General features: G+C 34.4%; 1 protein-coding gene across 2 annotated transcripts in view; it reads right to left on the reverse strand.

Moving 5' to 3' along the window:
• DIAPH3 (diaphanous related formin 3) overlaps positions 1-25,126 on the reverse strand; it is a 200,972-nt gene that overhangs the window by 73,905 nt on the left and 101,941 nt on the right. Inside the window, exons 21-24 of one of the 2 annotated variants that reach the window (XM_009085265.4) lie at positions 22,138-22,377; positions 19,452-19,581; positions 9,738-9,862; positions 677-841 (exon numbers count right to left, since the gene is read on the reverse strand). In XM_009085265.4, coding sequence (XP_009083513.2) covers positions 677-841; positions 9,738-9,862; positions 19,452-19,581; positions 22,138-22,377 — 660 coding nt within the window. Of the gene's footprint in view, positions 1-676; positions 842-9,528; positions 9,863-19,451; positions 19,582-22,137; positions 22,378-25,126 lie in introns of those variants that run through there. The other variant, XM_050975434.1, reaches the window with a different exon arrangement.

The raw sequence follows: 25,126 nt of genomic DNA on the forward strand, positions 1-25,126 counted from the left end.
TTCATATAAGGCACTGATCAAGTTAGGAAAACACAATCAATGCCCCTGTTCCCAAAAAATCTGGCATATATAACTTGTCAAGCAAAATTATTGCAATTGAATAGCATCTAGTTTTTGTTGTGAAACTCTGAAGAAACAGAGGCTTAGTAATCATTACATGTTCCAAATGGTTGTTAAATATGGGTTCCAGTTTAAGCGCTTTCCTCAAAACTGATGGATATGAATTATATGAATTTCAAACTGTTTCTCAATACCTGTGAAAGAAGTAATTTTCTCCACCTATATCTTCAGATCTGTCTGAAATCATTAAAAAAACCCAACCAACCAAGTAAAACCAAACAAGACTGGGAAACATGCAAGCAACCTAAATACATGTGTTGTGATGATAAGTTGTAATGCCTAGTCTGCAATGAGGAGTAGGTGGCAGAAAGACTAAGTGAATCTTTCAATCTTTCCTTCTTTTGATCTACAGGCATTAGTTGGATCATCCCTCCAAATTTTGTCACAAAACTCATGCTCATACAATATTCCTGCAGGAGTGTACTCAGTAAGTTAAGCTATCTAATAAGAAGCAAGATGTGACACAAATCAGCTTATTATCCGAACTCATACATATAGACAAGGCTACAAAATATAACTTCTAAGAAACATTAGGTATCAAATAAACATACTGTACCATGAACATCATCCTGAAGTTGTTTAAGTCCGTTAAAAACTCCTCCACTGAAACTTTCTTCAGGTCAATGGCATAATAACCCATCACATTTTGATAGAGTTTCTCCATGTTCTCATGCATCCGTGAAAGTTTCTGAAAATCTTCTTTGGCATGAACTAAGAAGCTGTACACTGCTGTTAAGGCTTCAAGAATACTCAGTGAATCCAATCAAAAACACTGCTTTAACACTGATTTGTATGTCATACACATTTTTTTATTTCCACAAATAAGGACCAAAAGAATTCCTTCCATGTTGTACATGCTTCCTGGTATTTACTGTGTATACTAAACCTATGAATAAATCCAGGGACTTTCATCAAAATATCTCAACCACTTTAAATTTAAAGATTATTCAATTACTACATAATTTCTTATAAAATTAAATGTATGTAACGAATCTAACTTCAAGCACCCATATAGTTTATTTAATACCATTGTCTCCTTGTTGAAGGACAGTTACTGAATTTATATACCTAAGCCAAATGCTTAGGTATATAAATTACAATATCCTTGGAATTTAGGTACAGATACCAATAATTAACCTGAATACTTTATCAATAAATACTATAGTCCCTACTAAAATTAGAGTAAAACCAGAAATATTGATAAACAGTATTAAAAGTAAAAATCATGAAAGATAAAAAAATTCATTGTAACAGCAATGCATTTATTTCTGTTCCTGAAGGCCACATTAGGTATTTATGCTTTTTCTAAGGCTATTTGCAATGTCAACACAACTTAATTAAATTAGAGGTGAAAACAATAAAACTACTTATATAAAAGATAAGAAATTTATAAACAGCATCAAAATATTGCATATAAAATAAAAACTCCTATGTTTATTCAGGACTTCCAATAACATAGTTTGCCAAAGCAGCTCAAAGACAAAATATTCTACATAGCCCTTTCTCTATGTTGGCCAACTTCAGGAAGTGTGTACTTTAATGGAATGGTTGCTAAACTAATATTTATATTCCATTATTTTTCTGCTGTAGTGAATGCTACGAAAGACAAGATATAGCCATTTTATCTTTATTCTCAATTGCCCACCTCAACTACTGCAAAAGAGAATTTACTGTGCTTGTACAGTTTTTACTACAGAATAAATGCAATAAGGTCACTTCATGAAGCACAGAATTTTTAATCAAGTGCTAGACCAACAGAATAGCACAGGACCTGGCATTTTTTCTTAACGAATCTCATACCACTGGCCTCAGTCCATTGTCCCAGGCTGCAGAGATCCCTCTGCAGAGCCTTTATACCTCCAGCAGATCAACACTCCCACCCAAGTTGTTAGCAAACTTGCTTGAGGGTGAACTCAATCCTGTAGTGCAGATCACCAGTAAAGATGATGAACAGGACTGGCTCCAATACTGAGCCCTGGGGAACTCCACTGGGGACCAGTACATATTGCTGTTTTACAGCTGGATGACTGTTTTCACTCTTCAGGATTTTTGCAATGCATTCCTTTTTTAGTTTTTTTTAGAAGCTGAATTCCATTTCAGTTGCACTTGTTAAATGTCCTTCTGGTTTGTTAAGGTTGTTTTAAAAATAACAAGTAAGAAGTTCCAGGGTTTTTTTGTGATTTAGAGTCCAGGCCATAAATTCACACAATAATAATCTCAGATATGTGCAGGAAGGGAGAAATAATGCACTTTCACAATATTCTAATCAGTCACTAATGGCTACTAGCTGATTATGTAAGCGCAGAACAACCTCCCCTACACAGTCTCGTGAAAAAGGACTAACTAAAGTCAAGATTCAACAATTTAAAAAGATTCATCTTCCATCAACCATCAACCACCTAATTTCAGACTTTCTCAACATGGCTCTTTTGCCAGTACAAGCTTCTTTTCATACTTTTAGTAACTTCACAAGATACAGCTCGTAAGCAGCTCCAGACTGCCTGTGCTGACTGGCTGGCAAGAGATCAAAGAGAACTGATGCTGCCAGCCCTCTTCTACATCAATTTGAATCTCCTTTACTCAGCTCCCAAGATGAGCACAGCGCACAGGAAACTGATCTTTACACTCGAGGTTCTTAAAAAATTATTCACACTCTTAAAAAGCTATTGGTAGGAAAGCAAAGAAACTGATGAGAAGTTTGTCTATAAATCCTGCCCACGGACTATATAAAAAAGGATTATGTGAAACAAGACACGACAAAACACAAGCTAAGACCATCAAAAGAAATGTCACCAGTCCACAAAACCACAAACAAACCAAAACAACAAAAAGGAGTGAAACTAGAAAAAATAATTCCTACATCTGGTTTATTTTGATCCTAATATTTAAGATACCTATTATTTGTGATTCTTTGACTACTAACAGGTCTTACAAAAAATATAGTTTTTTGCAATTATGAGGGTGTTTATTTCCACACAGTGAAGGGTAAAGGAAAATTAGGTCAATTATTTTTGCTGTCTCTCTACATAAATGCCAGATATTAAACACTCCAGTATTTTTCATTTTCTAGGAAGCAAAACAAAAAAAAACATTTGAAATTATCAGTAAAATGTAGAGTTCATCTTGTAAATTCCAATAAATATCCAGAAAAGAAAACCTGGGAAGTGGAGGAAGTGAGAGAAAATTTCTGTGATACTCTTCAAGACCCAGCTAAAATTACAGTTATGTTAACAGAGTCCATATAAGATGGTTAATTTTATGCCGTTGAAAACTGACTCCCCTTGAATATCTGATGCATAATTTTAAACTCAAAATACAGTATTCTGGCAGGATGTTTTGCTATCTAATATTTCAATGCCAGACATGATGAATCCTGAGATTTTTATTTTCCATCTGATGAATTAAGGGATACCTCTAAGCTCTTGGCATTCTACTGAGACTGTGTTTCAATTTAGGTACTTTTAATAACTCCTCTTCCTTTTGTCCTTAAATATGGCTTTTGTAAGCCAACTCTAGCTAAACTGGAAACAACAGGGAATACTACTAAGTACAGCAATCCCAATTGTAATTATTATGAACATGTTGATACATACACATTATCAATTACACAATTCATTGGTTTTGGATGAATGAAGACAGCAGTATAGCTGAGCTGCAGCACAGGTGGGAAGAAAACCAAATCAAGTAGTTTGGTATTTGTTAACTTTTTCTGAAATGGCTTTACTTCATAGATTGACTTTTTGGAATCACCAGACTACAGATCATTCTGCTAATTAATGTAACAGGTCAGCATTGCATGGCTGAGACAAGATTTGTTGCAAAATTTCCAACTGCTGTATGTTTGGTCTTGCATATTCTGGCAGCTCTTTTCACAGTGAATTGCTTGTCTGAAGTTCATACTGATTTTAATACATTGTGTATATAAAATACTAATAAAGTGTGGCACATCAAGCTAAGTAAAAACAGTTGTTACCCTAGAAAAGATGATAAATAACCTTAATCTCTACTAAGTACTTTTTTAAAAGAGGCCAGTATTCACCACTTGTATTTTAGAAGAATCTTCAAAAGAGAACTGAGTCTGCCACTATACTAGATGACAACAGCCTCCACAAAACATGGCAAACCTTTTGAAGACTGGTGCAAAACACTTTGTGGTCACTTCAAACCATTTCAACAAATGATTTTCTACTAAGAGCAAGCAGTGTGGATGCTGTAAGACTGTTCAGGATTTCTCACATTCTGGGAAAATAATTGCAATTGTCTAAAAAGTGTATGTCAGTGAGAATTCTTTTTATATGCACATACCAAGGTTCAACAGAAAAATTCTGCATCTGAAAATAATAGCTCAAGAAACCCATAGAAATGTTTCAATTTTTAAATGAGTACCTTCTGAAGAGTACTTGTCAAATAATACCTTCTCTTTGATTCACTCCTACTTATTTCTATGTTATAATACTAAAACAAATTGGCAGGTATTTGTAGCACACAAAGCTGCTGCATCCACTGTGTATGTATCATATATTACAAGTAAAACCACAGCTAGCTATAATATATGCCTTAAGTCCAGAACAGATATTAAAAGAAGTATAGACTTAAATTAAATTTACATTGGTTGCCAAAGCCCTATGTCATTACCTGTCCACACAGTTAACATTGTGACCTTCTACCTAAGAGCAACACACAACCTTTGTTTACCTGAAGAGCTCAGCTTCTGTAATCCACAAAGTCCTTAGCATGCAAGGACATCTTACAGATTCATTTATGTTGTACAGGGGGAACTTCAAACTATGAAGTCAATTAAGTAGCCAACAGTTTGGAGGCAGCAAGTCCCTTCCCTGCAGCTGAAATAGGTTTCTTTTATCTCATTTGGTAGTGAAGGCACTGACTCATTTAAGTACTGTTTCTTCCTCCCCTTTCTGCCATGTCAACAAATCAAATTAAATGGCAAAGGAACAGCTAATTGATCAAAAGAAAGGATTTTTTTTCCTAGCTGAAAAGCAGCAATCAGCTGACTGTCTCTCAAGTATTAGTTCCACAAGTTTCTGTAAAAGAACACCATCAACACCACTTTTATCAGTAAGCTCAAACTTTCTCAGCTGCTGCTTGGAAAATCAGAAGATGGTGTACTGATAAACAGCATGTTGACTAAATCACTTAATTAAACTTTTAATATGCAATTTAAATACTCTTCCTAAACCCACTAAATTTCTATTTTGAATGTACAAGTGTATTTTGTTCACTGTGCTTTTTATGGAACATTTCACTCGATGGATTTAATATGTTAGATCGATATCAATTCAATATCCTTTGACTTCCCTAATTAAAGGAAACAGAAGAATTGAGATAATAACTATTTCTTTTCAGCTAGCATACACATGATGGCTCACAAATTAATGCAATCTAATATATAGGAGAAATTTTCATAATTACAGACTTTGTCAATAAAAGAGTGAACCAACTGTGCATGTCTCTGACTTCCTAAAGAAACAAGAATGCTAATCAGTTCATTAGGAGGCTTTGGGTTGTGATATTTAGCGACAGGATGTAATGGCCTGCTTGTCCATGGAGCTTAATTGTACTCAGGATGAAAAATTATTTTCTACAAAGCACTAGCCTTTCTTTTTTAAGACTTCCTGCTGGTTTCTTTTTATGAGCTGCATGCTTTTCAAGACATCATCACCATTCAGATTTCCTTGTCATAGGAATAAAATAAAGACAGGTCCAGGTTTCATCATGCTGTGCAGGATTATCTAACCTTTACATCAAACCTTTTCTGCTTCGTAATTTATTGAAGTTCCTGTTTTCCTAAAAGTGAACTGCTTTAATTAGTGTGTTCACAGACATGACTAGAAACCATAGGCAACTATGCTATTTAGAAATTGCTGTCTGTCTGCTGGGTCAGCTAGTAGGTGAGGGTAAACCACTTCTGTTTATAATATTTACTATTCAAAATATTGTATTTGAATAGTCTAATACAATGAAATACGTAGTATGGCTGCTGTAAGGACTTAAAGAGCACAGTAGCCTGTCTCAAGCATTCTTCGGGCCACAGAAGGATGTGAGATTTGCACAGAAGGGAGATAAGGACAGAGGGAGCGACAGGATGTTTCTAACCTGGCAGAGGTGAGATCTGGGTAGCAAATCCTGGTTAATGCATCCAGACAAAAGTTGCTTTTGTGGAAATCTGTGTAAAGAAGCAGCTGCAAATTCAAATATCACTGGTCAAACAAAGATCACCCCAAGTTACAGGATAGATGGGCAACTGTCACTACTGAAGAAGCCCCCCCGCAAAATATGGCTCCAAATATGAAGGACTATAAATTAAGCCACTGTGCCAGGAATTCAAGATAAGATAAAGGCGGTACTATTGTCGGGTGTTATCTCAGACCTATGGGAAGGTCTGGAGGAGAAGCATATATCTCTGATAATGGACATAAAGAATGCAGAATTTCTAGTCCACAGGAAAGCCAATCCAGCAACTGTGCTGAAATAGCCCCAGTTGGGCAGAAGGTAATTCTGGCAGGGGAAGATCACAACCCACTGAACCAAGAAACGCAGGACTCAAACGAAGGGAAAGACTGAGCACGGGACTAAGAGAACTGTATAGCCAGTAAGCATTAATTTATTTGCTAAACTGTATAAATAGTCAAAAGCTTTGAACTACCTCAGAACACACCATCACCAAGAAGCCTAAGGTGAAGAAAGACTAACAACATATCACTGGATCCACGAGTGGGGACTATCTCCTGCTTTACATCTCCCTTCCTTTCCCCCTACCCATTCCCATTTACTGTTAAATAAAATGTGTATTATTGACTTCAGCATATGGTGTCAGGTCACTAATAGGATCTTAAGTGTTGGTTTTACCTGTACTGATTTATTCTAAGAAAGACCAAATATTTATTTTGCCAGTTTCTGACAGCAGTCAATACCCAACAATTAGGGAAAACAAGGAGGAAACAAAACTTGGCAAATGCAGCATGATAATTCAAGTGATGTAGTATTCAGTTTCTAGCATGCTGCAATTGACCTGCAAAGGATTTTTTCTCTTCACAAAACACACAATGACTCTCTTCCATCACATTTTACTTCCAATTAGTACCTGTTCATTTCGTATTTAGTCTTCATCAGTTTTCTGGGTAGCAAAGCCTGACTTGAAGATCCTCCTTGCAGCCCTTCTAAAAAACTTGCAGACTTCTTTTCAGCTTTGACCTGATCTAGTGAAAGGTGTTCCTGCCCATAGCAGAGGGGTTGAAACCAGATGATCCTTGAGATTCCTCCCAAATTATTACCTATGATTCCTCAGTTGCATGATTCCTTTGTGCCTCCAGCCAGCTTAGTTCATGTAAGAGTCTGTAGTCCATTAACTCAAACTATATTTGAGTTAATTTTGAATCTTTTTCAAGTGTTTTGTGACCACTGTTTACTCCTGGGGATTTATTGCTATTTATTTCATATTAAGAAAAAGAATTCTACTGATTCCTTCATTTCACATCATCTTTACACTTAAATATTACACAGTAGGGTCAACTGAAATTCTCCCTAGAGAAAACTGATGCAAAGAACAAATATAACTTTATGGCTATGACTTATCTTCTTGACAGACACTGATAATCCATATCTTCTCTAGCAGGATTAGATCTTTTGAGATGCCTGAAAAAGATGAATTGTAGTTCCTTCTTTGCATTTCCTAAGATGATCATTATCCTTTTTAAGTGATCAGTAAACTGCTCTAATGGTCTTCATATATGGGGAAGGAATTTCAATCCCAGAAAAAGTTTATGCTACTTATCAACAAGGTCTGCCTACTTAGTCTTAAATACAACTGATAAGTTTTCATCACAGTATTCCACTTATTTCTGCCAGGAAGTTTCATGAATGCCCAAAATGCTAGAAACACAAAGGGAAATGAGGCATCCTACATAATCATTTTTGGATATTAGATGCTTGGTACCAGCATATAATGTATATAAACTACATCTTTATTTATCCACTTTTCTCTTGCTCTCCTGCTTAGATTTTTGGGAGGATTCACTCATTCTCAACTGAATTTTGCTAATTTAGTTCTTATCATTTTTAAAACTACATATCCAAGGAAAGCTGTATACTAACTGCTCCTTCAAAATCTAGTCATTAGAAAAAAAATGCAAAAAGTTAGAGGGTATTTGAAGAGCCTGCCTCATGACTATTTCAGACTAGATGATTGTTGTAGGTCCCTTCCAACTGAAATAGTCTATTATATTCTAAGAGATAAAGAAGGGCCTGTCCTTTTTCATAGTTTAGATTTTTTTAACAAGTGCTTCCCATTCCTAACTTCTTAGACTACATATAATTTTCCAAACAAAGCACAGACTTTGTAATTCCTGGCAATATTCTCCGAAAGCTCTCATGGATATATTTGCCTCTAACTTCCTGGCAATATTTTATCACTTGCCTTCAGGACCCATCCCCTAGTTCTCCTATTATGCTGTCAGTTTCTTCAGGAACAAACTTATGTTTCATACTGTAGAGATACCACGCTGGTGGGCTGCAACGTATCTCCCAAAACCATATTGAGCTGGGAGAAAAAGCCATCACCACCAACATTAAACAGAACAAACTTAACATTAAACAGAACAAAACTTAACAACAAAATACCCAACCTTACAAAAAATTTGTAGTGACACTGGAAGGTTAAGATAACCCACAGCAGCCACAGAAGGCCTGAAGCTAACTTGAGTTACAGTGCATGTAACAAAGACAGAACTGGCACTGGCCCTCACACAGGAAGAACCAGTACATCCACCTGGCCTCGAGGTCATTTGCCATGGCTTGTGTAATAGGATGAGATGACTCAAAAGGACTGTGTCCTGAGTCCTCCAGCCTTTGTACATAACAAAGCAGCCCTCCAGCTAGGTAGCAACCTAACCATGCCTGCAGAGCAAATTTCAACCTGTCTGCTCATATTCCTGCTTCCAGATTAGTCTTGGTGCCAAGCATATACGGCCAACATTTGCTAGAGAGGTTTAAGTGAAAGAATGATTTTTTTTCCCAGTTTAATTAATTATCTTCCTGTCACAAGGTGTTCTTATGAAAGACAGGCAGTGAAGTTGGCTGCATGATTTGGAAAAAAGAGTGAGAAAAAGAATTTTGGCAAAAATAACGCCAGATGACACTTTTCATGGGCTATGAATCTCATTTCTGAAAAACCAGAAATTTTCTGGTTCTGTGGTTGCATGTACAGAAACATTCACAACAGTAATGCATACACTAGAAAACAAAGAGACACAGGGTGACAGACATATTTTTCTAAGAGACTCTGACATAAAAATACCATGTAACACTAGACTGTTTAACATTCCTATTATAACTTCTCTTTACTAAGTCAAGAAACTCATATACACTGTAAAAGCTGACAGTAAGCATTTTTGCCTCATTCATTCCACTTCAGAGGAATCCTTTAATTGGACGGTTCACGCATTTAATTTTTGAGAGGAAAAACAAGTCATATTTTTCAAAAATACATGCTACAAACTAGACAGAAGTAATGCAGAGAAATTTAAAATTTAAAGCAATGCAGTAAAATAACTTAGGGATTTTTGATTTGTTTTGTTTTTTAAGAGAGCCTCAAAGGATATTGACATTTTTGCTACAAACTTATCATGCTTATCTTCAGGAACTGGAAAAGTCTGCAAATCCTTCTCAAGCTGTTGAAGTTGCCTCTCCATATGCTTGAGGCTCTTCTCCAGGTTTTCTGCTGAGACTGAAATACAGGATGAATATTCTGTTAACACACTAAACAAAAAACCATTGTTTCCAAAATGCAAGACTTAAAACCTTACCCAAGTCAGCATGCTACATTGTTAGTTCTGAAATAATGCACACTCAACAAATTACAAAGCAAGATGAGGAGGTCACTCTACAATGTTCAGCTCTCCTCTCTTACGCAGATTCCTTTTTCTCACTAGATGAATGCTCTTTGAATGTTGTATTTTCATCTGGTTTTATGCCCAAGGTTTTGCATTGCAATTAACATTCTCTTTTAGTGAACCTGAGATATACATATGCCAGTCTGTCTCCTCTCATTAACCAACGGACAAGTTTTGAAGATATTCTAAGAAACCACAAAGCTTTTCTCCATCTCATTTTGTTAAAACAGAAAATACAAACATTTTTATGAATGATCATGAAGAAAATAAGATTCTCAAACACAGAAAATTGTGCTATTAAACACCTATGCATAAAACCCAAACCTCAGTTCTCTAGTTTAAAAGCACTATATATGGTAAAAAACACAACAGAATTTGTTGGAGCAGAAGGGCTGGCCAAGCATTTGAGAGGGTACAACAGAGCAACACAAGGACTTAGGAAAAAGAAAGGAGTGGAGATGAAACATCAGGGATTTATAGAAGTATGAAGAAAAAGTGTGAATTTTCTTTGTCAGGAAAAGAGATACACAACTTTCATTCATTTGAAGCAATGTATGTAAAGTTCAATGCTTTATCTGTAAATAGTTGATTGAAATATCAAAATGACCAGAGTAACCTTAGGATAATTAGCATGTATTCTTTCTTAGATCTCTATTATTGCCCTTGGATAAAACTTATTTTCGATTATTTATGAAGTCAACTTGGCATTTATTTAAGCTTGATAGGAGCAAGATATAAAGATGTAAGAACACACTGTGAATTCTAGTCCAACTACTTTTTTTTTCTTTTTAGTTATTTATTTCATTCATAATATATTGTAAATTTGTAAAGGTATAGTTACCTTCATCTTAAAAAAAACCTCTTTGGAGAAAGTCTGTATCCCTATGATGCTACTACGATTTGTAGTGGATACCTAATTTCATCCACCAAATAGTTTATGCAAGAGAAAATATAAAATACATAAACACATCCTTCTCTGATAAAAGCCTGACAGAGTCCCCAGATGACCACAGTAAAATGCTGCGTATCAACTACAATCCCATTCATGGCAGAAAGGTTAAGACAACTATAAAATGATCCATGGCAATGTGATAAATTGCTTTATAATCACCATTTTTAAAAGCCTCTGGTTACTTAAAAAATAGTTTCTCAATTGTATGTTAGACTTGCACATTTTGACTCAGCAACTGGTAAGCCAAAATCATCACCAGTTAGGTCAGTTGGTTTCAGTAGTTAAAAAATGGCTTTGTTTGGGGAGCATAGCTAAAATTAGAAGCTGGTATGTTGACTAAGGCGTGTTTCAGTTTTCACCAGCCCCAGAAACAAACCTAATTTTAATAAAAAGTCATACTTCTGCTGTCATGAGAAGCATCTGAGGGTTAGGCACACACCATTTTACATCATTGATGCTAAGAAACACAGAATACAACAACTTGTGCCTAATCTAACTATTGATTAGACTCTTCACAAGACCATTTATCTTGCATAAAGAGTTCATACTATAAATTAATGTGACAAATACACATAGTATATATAGTATATAATGTCAAAACTATGAGAGCTGGCAAGGAACTCCAATTTAAAAACAATACAAAAGCTCAACACACAAAAAAACCCTCTACACCTGTTGCAGGTAGCAGCTGAGTAACAACTACACTCTTTTCCCCAGATGAGAAACTCAGCAAAATAACTCAGTGCCTAGAGCTGATTTACAGGTTCTATACAAGAGATTTACAAGCTCTTGCTTCCAGCAAAGCCAGTTTTTCACTCTAGTACTTCAGGTTTTTTGACATTGAACATTTACATGTTTGATCAAGAATCTTTATATCTCTATTTTGAACTGAAGAGGTTTTTTTCCTCTGTCATGATCTTAGGTTTTCTTGAACTTAAGATTTCAGCATGCCTTTGATTTCAGCAGTTTATAACTACTGGATATATTTTCCTTTAAGACTATATTTCTGATGATAGCCTCACATAAAGGCTAGTTCACAATATGTAGCCTATTAAATTTGGTACTATTGTCTTTGCAGCTTTCAATTTAGTCAAAACATTAAAAAAAAAAAATCAAACTTCTGAATATAACCAGCTCTTCCAAAAAAAGATCAGATAAAATTATTGCCAATCTTTTCTTGTGTGCCTCTGAAAGCCATGGTATAAAATCTAAAGGGACATAGAAGAATGGCAGAAAATGAAAAAAAAAAACAACCTCCTTAACTTTAACCCCTAATCCTGGAAGGATTCAGAAATAAACCCAAGCCAAACTGAAGTACACAACTCATATGCTAGTTAAAAAACAAAGTCAAACCCTGGGGTTCTGAATGTCAGCGAGCCCACAAAGCCAAGCTGTTTGCTGAATACAGTGCATGTGTGCCTAAACAATCTCCTACTTATACCTGCTCATACCCCTTAAGCTCTCACAGTCCTCTTCCAGAATGGCTCCTGCTACTTTTATAAGCAATAATTACATTTCCCACCATCTGTTTTTCATGGTTAGAACAACTTCGTTCTTATGGCTTCTGAATCTGGTTTTCTAATATCACAATTATACCAGAAGCCTCTTCACCTGCTTCTGTTTTCAAGTATTTCTGCACAGTGTTTCAGGTGATGACTCACCAGCCCTTTAATTCTTGCATTACAATTTCTCCAGTTATTCTGGGAATACCTTTATCTGATTAACTTACAATAAAATATCCTCTTTTTTTAATCAAAGCCTCTATTACAGTATCAAGTTGCATAATCTTGTACTTCATGCTATGGATTTTAATCTTTTATTCTGCTTCCTCAGTATCCCTGAGTGATGACAATCCAATAACCCCTCTCATCTGACAAACTATCTAACCCTATGTCAGACACGCTCACTGGTGCAATACCATGATTTTTTTTTTTACCATGTTCCTTTTAAGACAGTATTTTGTTATTCTACTTTTTATTCTAAAGACTATTCTCCCATCATACATAATATCAAGTGCTTTACTAAAGTCACCATAGATTTTATGGGATTGAAAAAAAAATTAATAACCAAAGCTACCAATAAATTCATTTTTATTTTATGCTACTCTCATTAACCTCTATCTGTGTTGGATTTTTCTTTCCTTTATGAACCTTCACATCAATAAAGTCAGATAAAGAGACATGAAATTGCTCAAATCATTATTTTTTTGGTTTCTTAAATATTCTGTAGCACAACATTACTATAGCCACAGCAAAACTTGATAAAAAATGTACTTATTAAACCTCTAGTTTCATCTCAATTATCTCAGGATACAGAATATGAAATTGGTATTTACAGTATGAGAATACAGTACCCTGAATTTTTTTTCTTTCAAAAAATTTCTATGGAGACTTTTCACTCTCATCTCTCCCATCTCCAGATCATTATTCTTGCTTAGAAATAAAACAATATTTAATATTTATTCTCCAAAGTGAAGCAATACTTGCATGTTCTCTCATTTTTATTGCTGCAAACTTTTTGCATCAGTCGCTATTTCAGACATCTTACATGTCCACACTCTATGACAATTTGCTTGGATGCTGCCATCTCCTAATCATGATGTTCATCCTCTAGTCTACAGGTATTTTGCTTCCCTTGTGCTGTTATGGCTCCTTTATTTTAAGAGAGTGACAGTGACAAACTGACATCGTCTGACACAAAAAAGAATACCATATTATTAAAAAATATTATGGAAATGTACTATTAGTTTTGCCATGTGAAAATCACACTGGACTGATTGAGTTTACTGAATAATTCTCTAAAATTGTCATCATATTATAAATGCAGCATTTAAAAGTAAAATTAAATGACAAAACATAGACAAAAAAAGCCCAGTAACCAACAAGAAAAAACTCACCCATGTATTCAGGTGGATTTAGAGCACTAACAAAGAAATATGGCAGAGGAAAAGTATTGAGTGTTTCTGTAAACACCAAAGGTCTGAAATATCCTTTAACAGTAGCACAAGATCTACTTGGATATACTCAGTGTCATATGGCACTGAAAATATAAAAATTATGCTTTTTCCCCCCAAAACAATGATTTCCCTTGTCTCTACACCCATTTTTCTGGCTTTCTTGCCTTTTCTCTGCCCTTTCTTCTTTGTGTATGTGTGCCTAAGGTGCATACAATACTCTTCTTGAGATCTTTTTTTCCCCAAAGCTCTGACAATGCCACTGGCTCTTTAGCACTCAGACTTTCCCTTCTGTAGCCAGAGCAGATGTTAGTTTCACACATGAAAAAAAGCACCTAAGTAGGATTCTAGTCTCCTATTTTTAATTCAAATTTGAGCACACTAATGCAGTGTAACTGGTAAACAATGTGGAAGCACTCTTGTACCCAGTTCACCAGTACTACCACTAGTAGTATTAGGCCTCAGATCTTACAGCAACTATGCCCTATACCACCTCCACAAAAACCCTAGCCTGCTGAACTTATCATAATCTTCAAGAGCCTCCTGGGAGAAATGCACTCTGCCACCACATTTCTTTTTATAATGGTCAGTTTAAGCTCAGAAATTGTTAATATGGGAAACAGCTGAAAACAGAAACACCTGAACGACAATTCACTGATGGTGAATTGTCAGCATCCCTGAGCTGCTACTGAAAGAAAGAAGCAGCTGCTAAGGCAAGCAGGAAAAAATGGCCAAGCAACAGGATACAGCACTAGCCCTGAGCACAGGGATCAAGGTCCCCCTGTGTTACACAGCACACAGCGATATGGTATAGTGGTGGACCAAGATCTGTCAAGAGACAAAACCATCTTATAAAAGAAGAAATTAAATTCAGAGGAGGGAGCAGAAAGAAGACCCTTGCATCAGTTGCAGCTTCCCTTGCTGAAGAGTTCTTGAGCCTCACCATCTGCTTTCTGGGGGACCACAAAGTGCTGAGCTGACTGCAGCATGTTGTATACTTGCAGATAATTTATGGTACCATTGTTAATAACTAACTGTTTTGAATAGGCAGTGAGAGTGGTTAATAATAATTCAGAATGAACTATTAGCATGGAATGGTAATGAATACCAGTCTAGTAGAGTTAAAAATAAAAGTTTAAAAGTGGCCACATTTATCAGTCTTCTATCCAGTATTGCCACTCTAAGATCAAACTCCCTAAGATATATAGGTAGCAAGATGAACGAGTCTACACGTACATCTAAATGCAATTTCTGCACCTTCCTACTCATTAAAATTCAGCTTTCTCGCCTTCAAGGGTCTATACATCTGCACAATACATTCAGCTTTGTTTTTTTAATTGCCTTTTCCACCATTTTAAGGTTGCTCTTGCAATTGATTTGTGTGTAACCCATTTGACATTTTTTGTATTTCAGCAGATATACACATTTTTCACCTACAGAGTATATAACCGTGATGGTCTAAAAACAAGAGACTGTGAATTTGTGACCCAAATGAAAACCCGAGCAATGCATTGCATAAATATATCATTTAACAGTACTGAGAAAATTCTTGTTAACTTAGAATTTTCTAATAAGAAAAACACCCTTTCCTTATGACATATAGAATTCTTATGACATATATATGACTATTTTTCTCTCATGCTGCCCTAATGTCTTTAAGTTTTGTAGGTGGGGGTGTCCTATTTTTCATTATTATAGTTTAAACTTCACATTTTCAATTTGGTTCCTAGCTTTTTTAATTTTGAAGTGAAATTAATTATCTATAAAAAAAACACATGAAGTTTCAAAAAAGAGAAAATGGATATGTTACTTGCAAAGCTGTGATAAGTTAATGTGTTTTAGAGAAAAGAAAATCTGCAGCTTTACAGTGTCAGTACAATATGAAAGACTCAATACATTGTTACTTGTAAGATCTGTGTAAATTAGAGTCAATCAAGTAAAACAACAGTCTGCATAAATGCAATATAAAACTCTGTAATACCATAAAATAAGAAATTAGTAAATTGCACTGGATTACCAACATATTTCTTATCTGGAATACTAACAGAAAAGCAGGGAAGTCATTATGTTTAAAAGAAAGGACAGCTTTAATTATATAAATCTTCAGGAACTGTCATATCTGTAAGCTCATTAGCTGCAATGAAAGTTCCTCCTGCTGATCTAAGAGCACTTAGAAAACAGGATTTGTTACACTTCAAAGTAAAAAGGTATCTTTAATTCATGTACTATAACAGTGAATTAAATCTAGTATTACAGAAGTAAAAACTGAAAGTTTAGCATACAATTGAAAGAAAGCAAAACCACAAATTAAATACCTTAAATACCCTGAAGCAAACTTCAATTGCACAGGTTATATGTCCCTCACTGTTTGCCTCTCAAAATTAGATTTTAAAAAATATTTTTCCTGCAACAATTCATTTACATACTGTGAATATTTAATAATTTATAAAATGCTATAAAATACATTAGTGTCACCATTAACTTGTTGCAGTCACTTGAAGTCTTACAAGCCATTTTAACAGCTCACTGTATGATCACTGGACAATGTTTAATGAAATTAAAGAAGCATGAATATTTCTTCTGGAAAGTATAAAAACAAAATTAGTCGGTGAACATTGCAAGGGTCTAATGTTCACCATTTTGACTAAGAGATAACTTGAAAAAGAAGTTTTAAGAATGAGCAAGTAAAAAAATCCAAGGCATGCTACAAACAGGCTGGCTGATATAATGACAGTCATGTCAAGGAAGAATTATAAAAAGAAGCATCATTTAAGAAACTTGTTTTCAGAAACCTGTAGAAGACTCAACAATTACTTGAAGATGATCAAGCCAAAACTAACAAGTGCACTGTATAGTTCCATTTTTATGTATAAATATATATATATGTGCAACTTCAAGATTTCTGTTAATAGTGTTCAAATGTCATTTACACATCTTTCTACTACATTAATTTTGATTTATAATTTAAAGAAGAGCTGCAAATAATACTTTTATGCCAGATAAAAATGGGAAATTATTGTATCTGAAGACATGCATATGCACAGGTAATAAAACCAGCTCAAGAAAAACCAGCTTGCTACAAGGGTATAGGAAAATAGAATATACTTATCCATCTTCATTGATTTATTCTTGAAAAGTATTTTTAAGAATTACTTCAGAAAACAAAGTTCAGTAAAACCATGAAGGGAATTTAATTCTGACACCTGTACAAGGCCCAAACCTTTGCCAGAACAAAAGCTAGAGAAGAGGATGTAAAACAAGTACTGGAACAAAATGCCATCTCTATGGTTCAGGGAAAAATTAAACAATATATTAATATGACAGAAAAGCAGAAAAGAGCAGTGTTGTCTTTTCACCCAACAACTTTAAGGAACAAAGCAGCAGATGTGTGAATAGAACATTTCTATTGGATGACAGGAAAAACCAAGGCTGACTTCCTCCCTTCTGTGCTATCAGCAGCCTATAACCCTTAGACATAACATTTGGATCCAGTGATTTTCCAGATTTACTGTAAGTGTAAATTGCCTCCCAGGAATGCAAATAAGGATGGATTATTTCTGCTAAACCCTAAATTACAATATCTTAGAATGGAGGAAATCCTCTAAGCCCTCAGTACACCAAAGCTCTGTTCTACCACAACAAGTATTTTTTTTCTGGAATACACATATCTGACTATATAAAAGATTTTTGATTACTTCCCCTCTATCACTGTTCCTAGTAGCCATAATGATGGCTTGTAATATCTGCTACAATTTTCCAGCTCTCTTGGTCAACTTGTTAGACTTCATCAGCATATCAGTAATACATGAGACCATTACAGTGGATGTGACTGAACAGATTCACAGACTTTCTTTATAACTGACCTTCTGCTAAGCTCAAGCAAAAATAGCCACTTCATTAAAAATTTACTGTACAAAAGTCGGTGCATATTAAATCAACTTGCTTCATAAAAATGTACTTTTGCAGAAGTACTAAAAGGTTTAATAAAACTCCATGAGTTACAGTTTTTTGTGATCTGCTGGGTTTTACAAAATTCCAGAGCAGCAGGAGTCTTTCAAAAAGAACGGAGTTTTGCAGGTAGGGAAACAAATAGAAACAAACACACTGATACCCTAATCTGTTAAAGATATCCTAAGATTTTGTCTTTTTCACATAGTAAAACTGAAATGCAAAATGCATCTCAGAATATGCTGTAGTAAATTCAATATATAAACTTGAAAACATGATCATTGATTTCTATCCTACCTCATATTGAGTGAGATCAAAGACTCTACTAGTTATTACCAGATGCCTAGAAGAGAACAAAAAGCCTGGGCTAACTGGTAATTTTACTGGCTTCTCTTTGAATGGTCAGTGATCTAGATCTCAGAATTTTTCCAGAAAACAGTCAGCAGTCTCATATGAGATGACTGTCTACCCTGAAAATACTGCCTTCTATTAAGGATAAAAATAAACTCATCCACAATACATACAATAAGATATTAGTGATGAAAAAAAAAAAAAAATCAGTGACCAGTTAATGCTGAAAATAATGTCAAACACACCAAATTAATATTCAGCAGAAACTGTTTCTATCACCAGTATAAACACTTATGTGAAGGGCTTGAAGCATCTGGCAGCTATTTAAAAATAACTGAACTTTTCTGGGGTTAAAATACAGCAAGTAAAACTGGAAATTTTGAGAAGCAGAAAGTGAACTCTATGTAAGTGACCACTAGCTCAAGTCCTCTATCAGAGGCAGGTTTTGCAAAGTTGTAATTTGTGGCAGGGAGACTGACTGAGGTATGAGAGTGACACTCTACAAAACATGTAAAGATAAACTGTGATATTTTCCAAACTGACATAAACTAAAAAATTTTTAGCTGAACCCATCCAATCACTTTTTCCTGCCAGGGAAGGACAGTGCTAAGTTATCATCAATTTCTACCTGTATGCTTTGCCTGTTTAAATTACTTAAACTGATAAAATGTGGAAAAGGCACTTTTAATTAAGAAGTTAGTTTCAAAAAACTCTGCTGGTGCTTATACAGAGATTCTATATTGAATGATGAAACTACACATTTTTCCAGACTTCCACTGTTACTGTTGCATGAAAAAAGATACACGTAGGGAAGATGAAATTGTTCCATGTTTTGAAAAAAATAAAATAAAATAAAGTGATGCCATGACAGCCTTTCTACATCTCTGAATTAGAAGACAGTGAGTGATACACTTACTGTATAAAAGATCAAGGATTGAAATTAAGATCTGGTAACAGAAAAGAACTTTTAAAAGAAATCCTGTATGGAAAATATTTCTAGAAAATAAGTTAATAAAAATGTAATAGGATGTCCTGTAGTAAATGGAGAGGACCAAACAATAAGTATCTTCAAGACCATTTGCAGCAGCTTAAATTAGTGATCTGAGATATTGATTATTAATATCTATTTTTAAAATATTGTTAGTAAAAAATAAACATCATCTTACACTCAAGACATTGTAATGTGTCAAAATCAACATTTTTAGTTAGTTACACAAACCTTTACTAGCTTTATCCAAATGTTGAAAATCCTCAACAAAATTCAGGACATCCTGATAGCTTTCTTCACACACTTCTGCAAGAAAATGAAGCAATGTTGTTTTCTGGTCTGCTGACTTTGTGTCCTTCAGCTGGGAAGGGGGGAAAAAAGAAATTAAAAAACTGAGAAAAATTTTATTTCGGGCCATTTTAATAATTTATATATATTAGCAATTATTCATCAGAGAAAGGAAAGAGCAAACTATAAGAATAGTACATTTTTTTTAAAGACAGCAATGGGCTGATTCACTTCCCCCCCTTGCTAGAAATCCCTAGAAAGGTCACACTAGGTATTTTTTCATTTCACACTATTCTTGCATTCAGTATTCAAAACCAATACACATATTTCTTTTAAAATTGTAATTATTTTAACAATACAGGGATATTTACAAACCTGTGAGTAAGCACATGAAAGTGCAAAACAGAAAAATCAAAGTTAAATCAACAAAATGTAACTAAACATAATGCATGTATTCACTGATTACATGATTTCCTTCTTTATGTATAAAATTAACTCTAACCTAAAAATATTTATGTAGTGGAAGCTACACAACCTCAACATGCACAAGTTCCTGTTATCAATTCTCAATATAGTAAGTAAGAGTTCATAGGTCTCGTTTAAAAATGCTGACTTAAAGAATTCTTAAGTGTAAAGCTTTCTTTCTGGACTCTTTATACATATAAAACTATTTTCAAGCCTGGCCAGTTTAAAACTTGCAGCTACTTGAGTAAAAACACTAACAATTGACAACTGACAAACTTCTATTGCAGTCTTTCAAATGAGATGTTTTTTTAAATTAAAGACATTTTTATAAATAGAAAATGACATCACATATCAAAGTGTTTATTCACTACTCAAGAACTATTTCTGCATTAAAAAAATAGCAGGAAAAGTATACAAGCATGTAGGCACAAAGTAAACAGGAGTATAAAAAGGGCTGCCACAACTACACAAAGACTCGTCCATCTGAATATCATAGCACCAAGTCCTTAGCACAGTATTGATTTTTCAAAATTAACTCTAAAAAGTCTGTTTATTTCCAATGATCAAAATGCTACTATGCTGAGATATACTCTTCCTGAGCATGCATGTTTTCCTTCAGAAAAGTGGATTAATAAGTTTTCCAAAGAAACAGGAAATGGAACACATATATATCAAAACCCAAAAATATATTCTAGGAACCTCACTGTAGGCAACGTTATAAACTATGTTACTTCTATTGTATTGGGAATCTCACTGAAAGATGTCTCAACAGCACCACAAAAAATTTCTACAGTGTGACATGTAATACACTGTGATACATGACAATAGCTAGCTATAAATACAAACCTGTGTTATAAACATGCATATAATTTTAATACTTCAATAATTAATGAATGATTGAGTATGAGCATATCAATATTGTATCTCCTGAGATAACTCATGGCTGTTCTCTGATGCAGAAGAATTAATATAGTCATTCATTCCATTCTTTCATTATCTAAATACATATATTCCCTCTCCTATATCTGGTACTCCATGGTTATATTCAAAATCTTCATATTCTATATCTTAATAAATTATTTCTCCAAGATAAATTCTGACTTTTGATCCTGCTCTGAAAAGTGCTTATATCAATTAGCTTCACATTCTTCTCATAATATTCGTTTTTCTCGTGCATTAAAAACACAAAGAATATAACCAGACATAGGACAGATTCTTGTAAAAATCATACTTAAGTAAATGCACCTAATTGGATAAAGAACCTTTAGTATCTTCCTTCTGAGTATGCTCCTCAGCAAGTTGTCTTTTTAACTCAATCACTTCACTACAATATATTAACTCCAGGTGGATGACTCATGCTTAATGCTTGCTTTAGACTAGGGAAAGAATATAACTTATTCTTTATCAATATTTATGTCATAGGTTTCACATTCATGTGAAAGAATTCTTCTGAAATATGGCAGATTAAGGATGATCAGTTTCATGAATGTAGAAGTTAACATATTGTTGTTGTCTCATGTGCAAAAAGATAAAGAAACAGAAAGACAAAGAGTACATACAAAGTTTCAAATAATTCCTTCCTTGTATGAACTATATGTGCACTCTGATGATTGTTCAGCAATCTCCCAGAGAGTAGAGGAAAAAAAAAAAAACAACACTAAATATGGGAATGGTAATTACCATTAGAATGGATTATAAATGAACACCCAGAAAAGTATAGACACCTTCTTGTATATACCTTATGCAAAAGTTGAAAGAGTGAAAATTTAAGAAAAATCAGAAGCAAGAAACTGATGAAACTGAACAACATAAGTGAATCACATAAGGAGTAAATTCATGTCCAAAAGAAAACTGCATTAAAACATGTAATAGATGTCTTAGAAGCACTCAGACATGTTAAAATTACAAAACTACTATGATCACAGTGATCGTGTCCTTACACAACCTTATTTAGTTTGGGTTTTTTATTATTCCCTCAAATAGAATCCCTTAAAAGCGATTAAATGCAAACCAGTTTAAAGATGACTATTCATGGATTAACTGTACTGTTCAAACTATCAACTAATGCCAATAATATGAAAAAAAATAGTAAGCAAATAATTAACTGCAGCAAAAACATCAAAACTAGAGTATTTATGCAGTATATGGACATTTCAAAACTCACTTTACATAGCGAGCTGAGATTATATCCAAAGGTCTGTGCATTCCGAGAACCTGCATTCATGTAGTTTCCCATTAACAATACTAGTTCCAGTAGCTTGCTAAAGCTTTTACTCTTCTTTATCTCTTCACAGGCAGCACTGACAGCCATGATGTCAGGTTTGATGTTGTTCACCTGCTCCTCAAACTGAAGCTTAAAAAGAATAGCACTGAGCCGTGGCCGTAGTCTCTTCACGTTGCTCATCTGATTGAAAAGAAAAATAAAAGATTTCCTTTAAAATTCATGGTACACTTTGGCACTGTACAAATGCATACGCTCTGAAAATGATTTATTGGTGTGACAGGCTTGAAGAAGCAATATATCTGCTATAACTGATAGCAAATGAATGAATGAATGAGAGACACTTGGGTAAGCAACTGAAATCCCATCTTGTGGTTAATAGGAACTGCCCCCATCCTTTCCAAATAACTAGTATGTGTAAGCAATAAAAGATAAAGTGTCATCATATATCACATCTGTCAACTCATATACCAAATCCTATAAAACTAATCCAAGTTTATGACCCAGTAGTTGCAAAGGAATGAAAGTAGTTCACAAATTTTGTATAACTCTGGATGTACCAAAACAAGACAAATCTCATTTTCTAGTGCAAATATTTGAAAGCTGACGTCAATAAGAGCCTATGATAAACTTGCAGGAAAATAACGGTTTTGAAAAAATCTTTGAAACATTTAAAATAGTATACACTAATATATACCAATATTCATACCCCCTACACTCCTGTATACTAACCTAATACAGTTCATTAGTTGCAGCTGAATGCTTCCAGGAAAACAGCTTCTGTAGATCATATACAAAAGATTTCATTTTTTCTATGGCTTACTGATCATGTATTTTCAACAGAAATTTCTACCTTCTTATAGACTAGGTCACTGAATTCTCACTTCAGAGAATTTGTACATTGTTTACTATATCCACACAAGAAACATTTAAAAATTATTCAATTAGCTGCTTATCTTATTCCCTATTCCTGTTATCTCATCAATTTCATGAATTCCATAAGATCTTCTTCCTCACGCTTGTCTTCTTTCTCAAGGCAAGGCTCAAGACAATAATTTCTTTACAATTCCCAGAATCTTAAATTAAGTTTTTACTTTTTTTTTTCTTAATTAGGAGGACATTGTTTCCAGCTATCAGTACTTCTCGATGCAAGAAAGAAGCAATAATATTGGCACTTCTCCTACAAAGCAGTAGGCTTCATATAATTACCTTAAACTTTTGCCTCTAAATTGGACATATCCCCCTCCAAATCACAGTGATACCTATGGGTTTTACAGACTATTTCTCAACACAAATCTAGTGAAATTTTCACAAATGTGAAAATTCCTCTGACAGTGCAGCATTCATAAGTCATATGGCACTGATTATCCCCAGAGACTCAGTGTAAAGGATAATGGTGACACTCCATCCAGTTTCAGTGTAAAGTGAAACTGAAGGCTGTCTTATCCAAAGGGTTTGATATAGAAGCAGAAGAGGATGGAATTTACAATCTATTTTATTGGTTTTACTGTGACAGTAGAAGAAAATAAAATCAAGTAGAGTTAACATTTTATGTCACTAGGCCATTTCAGAAATGCCAGCATAGCTGTGCAGCCACATGATGATGTCTCATTGAAGTAAACACACCATTTGGATTTTAGTTCAGGTAAAAAATCTTGATGTAAAATAAGAAATAATTTCCACTAATCGTAATTTGGTTTTCATCATAGAGCAGATCACATAATCAGGATGTCTTTCAGATTTAACTAGGTTGAAAATCAACTGTTGTACTTTAGTTGACTGACTGCCTCCATCCTGGTTGTCAAGTAAAACACTTAAAATGTACACTTTGAACATTATTAGCTCAGTACCACCTGTAGGCAGATGTTCTGTTCTTGTACTGCATGAAATAGCATCCAACAAGTGTGGTAAAATTCTTACTTAAGAATGGATAAATAAAGATAACGGCACTTGAATTTGAACAGGGCATTTCACAGCAAAATAGAAACAGGAATACCTAAATTCCACATGAAATTAACAGTACTCTAACAACTTTATAACTAATTTAAGAATAACTATATAAAAGAATGTTAAGGCAGTGGACAGAAGCAAGTGTCATAAATCCATTCTGCAAGCTCTGTCAGGAAGAATCACTATAAACTCATTTTCCTCAATTATCTTTACTAAATTTGTATATGTACTACTACTTCTCAGCATCTTGAGAACATGTTTTTAGTTTTAAGTTCTGTCCTAAAGTTAGCCAGAAAAAAAATTTGGACTAGACTAGGAAAAAAACCCCACAAAATTCCACTGAAATAATCCAGATATTTAGTATTTAATACCCTACTCAGGGTGCACTAGAGATGATCATTAGTATTAAACCATAGAAACTACAAAAATTCAGTCTAAGTTGCATTGATTTTAAATGTTATTGAACTCAAGATACTACTGAATCACCAGAAGATGCATCATTTGTTGACGCTTGGCTTTTCAGACAGGCAGATCCTTGAAACTGAAATAATCACGCACTCTAGACCACAAAGATGTGTTGCACAAACATGAGCATGCACATCTGTATAAAAGGTGCAAAGTTTTCATCAGAACCACTTGAACTACAAGAAATTCAGATGTCCAGTACGTAAGTATGCAATTCTTAAAGCTGAATGCAGAAATACGTAATCTTAAAAATTAGAAACAGGAACACATGCCAGAAACACGACAGAAATACCACTGGTATTGTTATTATTGCTATTACTAGTATTATTGTTCTTGTTGAAAATGCTCTGAAATCCATGCACAATGCATCTTGTTGGTATTATTTCTTTACCTGTTTGCTAAGGCAATAATTGAGAAGAGCTAAAGAGCTCCCTTAGTAACATGGCTTTTTTTGTGACATGTAGTTCACAGTTATATGTAAACTGCAGAATCCATACCCCCTTAGCACCAAGAGGTG

Source organism: Serinus canaria, chromosome 1 (assembly GCF_022539315.1).
Source record: "Serinus canaria isolate serCan28SL12 chromosome 1, serCan2020, whole genome shotgun sequence".
Classification (NCBI taxonomy): domain Eukaryota; kingdom Metazoa; phylum Chordata; class Aves; order Passeriformes; family Fringillidae; genus Serinus; species Serinus canaria.